The 9,838-nt window shown below is 43.3% G+C and overlaps 1 protein-coding gene across 1 annotated transcript; it reads right to left on the bottom strand.

Annotated features, from left to right (window-relative positions):
- Positions 1-1,125: 1,125 nt before the first annotated feature.
- On the bottom strand, positions 1,126-8,214 carry LOC124135979 (rho-related protein racA-like). The gene is made up of 10 exons (XM_048381577.1): positions 8,146-8,214; positions 6,204-6,372; positions 5,431-5,567; positions 5,146-5,245; positions 4,269-4,459; positions 3,598-3,787; positions 2,893-3,123; positions 2,644-2,750; positions 1,820-2,059; positions 1,126-1,561 (listed from the first exon to the last, which is right to left on the bottom strand). Exons 1-10 carry the CDS (start codon positions 8,212-8,214, stop codon positions 1,349-1,351), a joined length of 1,647 nt encoding a protein of 548 aa, XP_048237534.1. The 3' UTR covers positions 1,126-1,348.
- Between the last annotated feature and the right edge of the window lie 1,624 nt (positions 8,215-9,838).

Below are 9,838 nucleotides of genomic sequence, written 5' to 3'. Positions count from 1 at the left end.
TGTAAAACCTTTAAATCCCGACTGTACATTATTAAGGATTTGTAAACTACATTATAAGTATGACTCCGCTACACTTCTCCGGGCGGACGCTCTACCACTACACCACTGAAGCGGTCCATTTCATGATCGAATAACTAAAGTATTATGAAAGAATCGAGTAGACCTTAAAGTAGTATCCATGTATGTAGGTAGCCATGTTTATATACAACAGGATATATCAGTCATGGATATGGCAGGCATTGTGTATTAATTTTCTCAAACGCGAGGAAAGTCTGCGCATACATGTGGTCACCTGTTTTGATCCAAGATGTCTGACGGCCGAAATTCTTATAACGAACTACGGTTACAACAAACTCGCAATAGTGGTCCCTTTGAGTTCGTTATAACCGTAGTTTCACTCTCATGCACTCGCACAGGCAAAGAGCACAACTGAAACTTTAAAATGAACATTTCAATAACGACAGAATTACTCCTGGGAACAGCATATCGCCCCAGGTTACAATGTTACAGTTATGTCACAGCTACTTCAAAGCTTTTCCACACGGCACTGCTACAGCACAGATCTGCTTCCGAATCATATCCATCTTCCCGAGGCAAGATAGTTAACTGACTATAAAAGTCCAGTTTCCACCCTTGGCGAACTAGGTTGGAATTCCTGGGCTCGATCGTAGCTCCACCAGTGGCTATTACCAGTTATGTCCCTTCCACCCTCACGTGAGCACCTTGATTTAAAACATGAAAAGATTTGGAAAATAACTGTTGATATCGAGTTGGCGGTGCACATGCATTGCAAATCCTGCAATCGACCGAAATCTGCACGACAGTTTACGAACCGGATTTCGATTTCGGTGCGCCAATTTGATTGGACTATGAACAAACTCGTTAGTCCAGCCAAAATTTAACATTACTCCATAATACCAGCCTAGTTCGGCAAGATTGGAAACTGGACTTTTATAGTCAGTTAACTCTCTTACCTCGGGAAGATGAATCATATCACACCTATGTCACAGTTATAAAACATATATTTCACAGCATGTCTGGTGTCCCCCACCGTGATATTGCTGGCATATTGCTAGAAGTAGTATAAAACAATACTCAGTCGCTCAATTTCACTGTTATTTTACAGTCATATAAAACCTATTTTTACAGTCATATCACAGCTATTTCACAGTCATATCACAGCTATTTCACAGTCATATCACAACTATTTTATAGTTTCGTACATCCGCATAATGAACGTGTAGTAATTCCTATCCGGGTACTGCAGTGCGTCACCTGATAGGACATTTCCCGTGTGATGCACACGATCAGCATAAAAATCCAATGATGAGTCTGTTTATGAAATTGTTCACATGACTGAACATGTTCTTCTTAGTTTGGACACCTTCTTCTCATACTTCTCCAGTTCTTTGAGGTAGGCCACTGGCGGCCATCGGTTCTCCTCCACGTATACCTTGTTGTCGCCTTTCAACATGATGAACTCTGACCTCTTGGAGAACGCTATGTAGTTGGACGAGATGAAGTGCAGGCACCATTTAGACAGCTGCGCGGCGTTGTGGCGCTACAAAAAACCCGTAACAAGCAAGCAGAGGTAAGGCTACCAAAAACCGGCTGCATATATTTACAAGAAGGGAATCGAACCCGGGTCTTTGCCATGCCGGACAAATAGTAGACTGTGCTACCCAACTGCCCACGTCCTTGATCAATTTCTCTGTGTTTACTGGTGAAGACTTTCGGGTTTTCTGAAAGTTGAAACGACGTAAAAGTTAAGTAACTGAGTCTCACGATAGCGTTATCTTCATACTGAATATAACCCTACCTGTGATGTCAGTAGGAGGCCGATGACGTCAATGTCGGACTTCTTGATGTTCTTGGTACAGCTCCGGTCAACTTCCTTGGTGATGTATAACTCACACAGGTTCACGAGGCGAGGTTGACAGTATTCATCCGCCAGGACTAATATCCCGACCGCATCACCACCTTCAATCGGGGCGTGGTCTGTGTAGATATACTCCAATAACGCAAGCAAACACTCGTAGCTTGTGTTTGGAATCTTCACCTGGAACAAAACCAGTGAATTTCTAAATTTCATCTTCTAACAATCAATATATATTTTCTAATATATCATTTCTTTATCCTTTTACCACTTAAGGGAACTGAAGAGCTTTCACATTACACAAATGTACGACCCATTTCTCTTCACAAATGTTCTATGAGAATAGATTATATAAAATCACGACCCATGAAGATCTAGACGGAGAACAGGTTTCAGCAACGCATACTTTCAAAAAGAAGCGTCTATGCTTGTCGTAAGATGCGACTAAAGGGATCGGGTGGTCAGGTTCGCTGACTTGGTTGATGCATGTCATCGTATGCCAGTTGCGTAGAGCGATGCTCATGATGTAAATCCCTCGATTGTCTGGTTCAGACTCGAATATTTACAGACGGCCGTCATATAGCTGGACTATTGCTGAGTGCGGCGTTAAACAACAAACAAACAAATAATTTATATATAAAAAATCTATAAAATCACACTTTGTCCACTGAGTGTTTGTTTACGTACAAATCAATAATTATATTACCGTGCCGACTTTACAGATTAATAATAAATATTCACGATGATTTGCAGATGCGAGGACATACCTTGCACATTCCCGACTGAAAAGCCTCCATGAAGGCACCTCCAAACATGGCGGCCATGACGTCACATCGAGACATGAGGACTACCTTGTGTGCGTACACCTCGAAACCTGAATCAGATGACCTCGGACTCACAAAGTATCCAGCACGAAACAGACCATCAAAGTTACATAATCGTTTAAACACAAGCAGACATAGTATCATGAGCTTCCAAAAACATTGAAATTACAATAGGGTAGTGCCCGCCTTTACCTCCAATGTCGAAAACCACATCAGCTTCCTCCGGTTGGTTGAAGTACAGCTCCTTCATCTTGGCCGCCGTCTCGTCGTTGAGGAAGGTGCTGATTGTGGAATTAAGGATATCCTCGTCGTTCAACACGTTGCGGCAAATCGTTACCAGCTGGGGATATCTGAATATCTTGGCCACCCTGATGAGGTCTTCAAGGTGTTCATCACTGACATTATCGGACAGTCGGGGAGTTCCTGTAAAACCAGAAAGGAAATGTTCTCATGGACTCCTGTAAACGTGCGCCTGCTATTTTCTGAGATGGAATTCACAGAGACTCGAACTAGCAACCAGCAACTACTCAATATGTGGAAAAAACACGGTATTTCCTTCTGACTGCATGACCTCGGAAGTTCCACGACATACAAAGGCCATGTAACTCCGACACGTAACATTATTTTTGTCAGGAGAAAGGCCCCCTTTATCCTAATCCAGGTCGAAAACTCTAAACCCTAAGACCGAGTGGTTACAAAGTCTGACCTGGCTAACTGTTTGCCATCTTACCCCGATGATATGGGCCGTTGCTTGTGCTATAAAGCAGCTGTTTGCTTGACCTGGACTCGATTTTGCAAAGACCATTTATACAGCTTTGAACTACTGCATAAAACTTCATACACTAACTCGACTTCGTGCTATTTAACACAGAAAAGGGCGGGGAAACAAATGCCTACCCGTATAGAGGAACTCCAGCACGTGTGTGAATGTGGCGGCAGTGATGTCAGCGCTGAGCTGAATAATGACGTGACCTGGCTTTGTCTTACAGTCTGTGTCGGACACAAAGGTGATGCCCTCCACCTTGCCAGAGTTGAGGTCCTCCCGGGTCATGGCCTCTGTCCCCTTGACATTTGCCAGCTGGTTGGTCTGAACAAAAATCGTAGTTTGAATATTTGAACACTGTTTGAAGGGCATCTCAAAAGAACATATCTCTCCGTTTCATTGTCCGGACTCGTCACCTAAAAACAACCGGGATCAGTTGAGGTCATCCCGGGTTATGACCTCTGTCTCCTTGACCTTTGTCAGCCGCTTGGCCTGAATAAAAACACTACCTGTTGAATATTTAGATACAAAACACAGATGAAAGGTCACATATCTGCGTCTTTGGTGGAGCATGGGTTATTAAAGAGGATAGACTCGTACAATGTGTAAAACCCATCTCTCCCGTCGTAATGTTGCCTGAATATTGATAAAGTCTGCTTATATATCACTCATGCACCTTTAGCAAAACTGTGTATCAAGGTATTCCGTAATGTTACCATAACGTTTGTTTTTACCAGAAAAATACATTCTGAAAACCATCGAGATGGCCAATTATTGGCAATGAAACATCACAACGACGCATTACCTTTCTCGTCACTGGCAGCTGCAGGATTTGGGCGAAGAACTTTGAGGCTGAGGACAACAGGAGCTTGTGGGCGTCCAGTTGATGCCTGTCCCCCAGGAGGAAGGTGACGTCCGAGAACTTGGGGTACTCCAGGAGTTGGTACCAGTGTTCAGCAAACTTGGACGCCTCTATCTCCGGCAACGGGGCTGGCTCTACAGTGGCATCATGGTGATTATTTACAAATACCTGACGCATGGAAGATATTAACTATAAAGTAATACTTCACGATGCCAGACATCGGTCAAACGGTAGTTTGAATCCATTAGTTACACATGTTGAGTGAAGTCAATCATTTTAATATCAACACCGAGATGTGCCCTGAACGTGAGTTCGAATTTTAGATTATGATTCTTAGTTTATAAGCACCATAACCGCACGTGTGGATTTTGGCAACGTAGTATATGATGCACATCTTAGATCTGCTTCAGAAGATAACTGAAAATCCGTCAAACGGAGATAAATCCAACTCACTCATTCATTCACTCGTTCCCTCAAAGAAAGTTAATTAACAGACGGCGATCTCATGAAATAAAGTCGTACAGATATCTCATACACTGCTGTATTAGTGTCCCCGTGAAGATTCCGGGCTAGAATAGGTCTTAAGGAACCCATGCTTGCCGTAACAGGCGACTATGCATGTCGTAAAAGGCGACTAAAGGGATCGGGTGGTCAGGCTCGCTGACTTAGATTGATGCATGTCATCGATCCCAATTGCGTGGATCGATGCTCATGATATCAATCACTGGATTGTCTGGTCCAACTGTATTAGTGAGTACAGTGTCTACAATGTAATTTCGGCTATTTTTAAGTTACTGTTTGTGTAGTAGAGTGTACATACCTGCAGGTGGCTTTGCTGGAGGAAGCGGCAGGGGATTCTTAAATTTTTTTGACCTGTCTCGCTTCTTCCTGGCTTCATCATACTTAAATCCAAGTTTGACCTGAAAGGTATCCATGCATCATTCACCAGTGACATACAAGACAATCCATCATTTCAGTCCGGTCACAATTATTTGTTACAGTATATTGTACAATCAAAATATCTCGGGATCCGGGGATAATACAATGCATCTGAGGTTGGGTGGGGACTGCATATATCTAATGAAAGGTAAGAAAACGTACTTACGGCTCCCTCGAAACATTGCTGAAAACCTGTCATAGCTTGGGCACTTGTTTCAAAGTAATTCGCTCCCAATGACCAAGCTAATGCTGAGCCTTCTTTGTAGGACACTTCTGTCTTGTCACCGACACCATCACGCAAGTCTGGAATAACAATGTACATTACACTACGGTTATGACGAACTTAAAGGGATCACTAATTTTAGTTCGTTATAACCGTTGTTCATAATGAGCATATTTGCAGCATATACTAGTATACAGCACATGGTCAGGACAAAAAAATAAGTTTGTTATATCCGTCAGTTCGTCATAAGCGTGTTCGTTATAAACGTAGTTTACTGTATATAAGTTGTCGGCTTACCTCGAGGGGAATATGGTTTGACGGACCCTCTGTGCCTTCAGCGAATTTATCTTACAGCCATGTTTTCATTTATCACAATTTGATCATGATTGAAATCGTTTGTTTGTCGCCATAATGCCACACAACAATGTGTTTAGGTTTAGCTCCGGCGCATTGAGTACATCTAAATCTGCGTTATTATACATATCGGGACGCCGTTGTACGGAGCTTGAATGGCAAAATGCCTACGGACCCGTGGTTGATATTGTGAGCAACGAAACGAAGACTCACAACCAACAGAGTCACAGAGCCTGACCACCCGAATCAATAGGTCACCTTGTACAACACATGTTGCTGGTGGTCAAACACTGACCTACAGAGGGCGGTAGTGCTCTACCTCTGACCACCCGAATCAATACGTCGCCGTGTACAACACTCGCCTGTCTTGCAGCCGACGATTACTCTTGCCTTATAAGGGCAATGGAGATCTACTTCCGGGTACCACTTCTTACGGATGTTCTTGAAGGAGTCTCTGTTCGTGACATCAAAACACACGAGGAACACATCGGCCTGGGGGTAGGACAAGGGGCGGAGCCGGTCATAATCCTCCTGGAGATATAAGCAGAAACAAAACTTCTTTTAGGATTATTTTTTTTAAAAACAAAGGACATGTAATCGCCATCTAATATTCGGGCTTTGAAGAAGGCAGTTTCTCCGTGAATGGAACCCGTACTGAGTGTAAGAGGTGATTAAATGGATCGGGTGGTCAGGCTTGGTGACTTGATTGCTAATGTGTCATCGTCACCCGACGGCGTGGGACGTTGGTCATAATGAAGGTGTTCATGACCGCTACATTAATACTGTTACGGTTTTATGATAAACACTTTCTCTTAAGGAGCTCACGCCACCACTACCACTCAACCCCCCCCCCCCCCCCCACACACACACACACCCACACACCCACACACACACCCGACCCCACCCCCACCCCCTCTTCCGGAATGGAGCCTGTGCTGAACGCAATTAGAAGACAAGTCTTCCCAACTGCTTCGTCACCGACAGCCACCAGTTTGAAAGTTGTCATTAAGCTGTCAATACTAGAGTTTAGTAAACTAAACGAGGAAAGGAAAGCATACACTTGAAAATAGGATTTGACCAACAACAGTACACTTACGGTCCCAAACTTAAAATGATACCTGTGTCAAATATATTGCCATGGGATAACCATGTCTACATATCAACATAACATGTGTACCTTGAGGCTTTATCTCACAACGCTCTTCCACACTGATTCAAAGCTGAAATAACATACCGGGTGGATATAATACCTTTATAAACCAGCGATATGACTTATGAATACACGTCAATCGCGGTCCTGGTTCCTGTTACTATGTTTAGATATTATTTGCGAACATTCATGAAAGAAAGTAGATGACGCAGTAAACTGTCATGGCCGACACCTTGACGTTTAACAATGAAACCTTAATAACACAGTTCGAGGCTGTACAATAGTGAGTTCAGAATTAGGGACCTACCATTTTATATACCCTGAAGTGTCTGTAGGGGGTGAGTGTCTGGGATTTTATCCAAAACAAATTATCATGGGAAAAGCTTTAAAGAGTGAGTGCGTGATTGAATGTATTTTTACGCCGCTTTTAGCATTATTTCAGCAATATCATGGCGGGGGGGGGGGGGGGGGCACTCGTGAAGAGCAACCGGGTTGGAATATGTCCACAGCACCCCATTGCTGGTCGTAAGAGGCGATCAAAGTGGGCAGCCCGTTTGCCGTGGGTTGCGTCCCTGTGTCGGCGGAGGACGGGAGTCTGGTAGTTGAGGGCACTGGTTCCTGGAACTGTGTTCCTTTGCCCAACACACTACTTCGACCCTTACTTCGCCTAGACGGGTGGTAAGATGGGCCCGGTCTTATCAATCGGCTGGTCATGCCAGGCCCTGTGCGTAATATTGTATATGCACACCTGTGTTGTATGATAATGTATATTTTGGTCTTGGCCGTGCATTATTTGTATGAATTCTCAATTTTGGATTGAATAAATTGCCTAGAGTCTTACGCCAGAAGGCGGTGGCTCAAGGGCCAATCTGGTGATGTTGACCTCTGTATTCTGTATGTCTCCAGTTTCTTGTTATGGACTGAACCTGCCTGGCACTACATCTGGTAGATAAATATAGCTATTCAAGTCATATTTGCTGGAGTATAACATCCCTGTATCCCTGGTGTTTGCATCCTGGATATCCGGTGCAATATAACACTGTCCTTGTTGACAGTCGATGGTGGGTGGGGAGCAGGGATGCTGAAACTTATACTTACAACATGTCTCTAAATCTGCACTCTGGTTCTTCAAATACAAACAAGCGTAGGCATACAGATTCTGTCTCGTCTGATGAAGATGTCTCTCCACAAGTGGCCGATTCTTGGCCTAGGTTCATCGTCATTTTATCCGCTGATGGCACTCCTTTAAAGCTCAATCCTTTTGTCATCTCCAAGGGAATCCAAAGTACCTGTGGGGAAGTCAAGAATGTCACACGTCTTCGTTCTGGCTCAATCCTTGTTAATGTACACGGAGACAACAATCCGTTAATTTGCTATCTCCAGCAGTTTGTTAACACAAAGGTTGTTGTCTCAGTGCACAAGACACTGAATTCTTGCAGAGGTATTTTGAGAGATCGCGCTCGCTGTCTGTCAGACATGGCAGAAGAGGACATAGCAGATGAATTAAAAAATCAAGGCGTCACCGCAGTTAAGCGTTTTACCAGGAAAACACAGGAAGGAACTATTGTTAACACCCAGACTTATCTGTTCACTTTTTCAATGTCCACTATTCCAAAATCAATTAAAGCTGGCTACTTTAACATCGGAGTTGAGGTTTATATCCCAAATCCACTCCGGTGTTACAATTGTCAAAAGTTCGGCCATGGAGCTAAATTTTGTTCTACTAAGGCACGATGTTTCCGTTGCAGTGGAACTCATGAGAGTTCAGACTGCACAAATGAAATCAAATGTGCCAACTGCAACGGAAAGCACTTGTCCTCATCCAAATCCTGTCCTGTATTTGAGCAGGAAACTAAAATCTTGAAACTCAAATGTACAAACAACATTTCCTACACAGATGCCAACAAATTACTCCTTCCATCGCAAACTTCTACCAGTACTTATTCAGCTGCTGTGTCTTCTCCTACTCCAGCTGTCACATTTCAACGTCCTCCACACAAACTGATATCTCGTGGATACAGGATAAACAAATTACTATTGAGGAGACCAGTAAGACATCTCGAAATGACCCATCCAAAGCAAAATCAGCTTCTCAAACAGAGACTCTCTCACCAGAACCTACTACAACTATTCGTTCAGAACCAGACACCGTAATTGAAACTGTTCAGGGCAAAGCCCACATATCAAGGATGAACAAAAAACAATCGAAGAAGAAACGCAAGCCAATCTTTCTCCTACAACAACTATTGAGGTTCATAATCCTTTTGAACCTCTGGAGATGGAGGTTAGTCACTCAGTCCCAGCTCATGGGAATGGACCTCCCTCCCGCTCACGATCTCCAGTTGAGCCGCCGTGAGTAGCTCTTCTCACATTATCCAATGGAATTGCAGAGGACTAAGGAACAACTTAAATGATTTACAATTATTAATTCAGGATTATCAACCATCAGCACTGTGCTTACAAGAGACGTACTTAAAAAATACTGATTTAATTGACATCAGACAGTATGATTCGTATCATTTCTATTCACCTCCAGCTGCTAAAGTCACTGGAGGCTCTTCTGTCGTGGTGAGGCAGGGTATTATACATAGCCTTGTTCCTCTTAATACGCCACTTCAAGCTGTTGCTGTTCGGTTAACTTTAAACTTTGTTTTCACGTTATGTTCTCTTTATGTACCTCCATCTTCGACTCTTCAAATAATTGATCTTCAAGCCCTATATGACCAGCTCACCAAGCCCTGTATCATCATGGGAGATCTCAATGGGCATAATCCACTTTGGGGTGGTACTGCTACAAACCATAAAGGGAAAATATTAGAAGACTTTATTTCGAACAATGACATGTAT

The sequence above is a fragment of the Haliotis rufescens genome, unplaced genomic scaffold (assembly GCF_023055435.1).
Source record: "Haliotis rufescens isolate VD_foot unplaced genomic scaffold, xgHalRufe1.0.p SCAF_4, whole genome shotgun sequence".
In the NCBI taxonomy this organism is placed as follows: domain Eukaryota; kingdom Metazoa; phylum Mollusca; class Gastropoda; order Lepetellida; family Haliotidae; genus Haliotis; species Haliotis rufescens.
The sequence above is the reverse complement of the archived record's forward strand: the minus strand, read 5'-3'. Positions and strand labels throughout refer to the sequence as shown.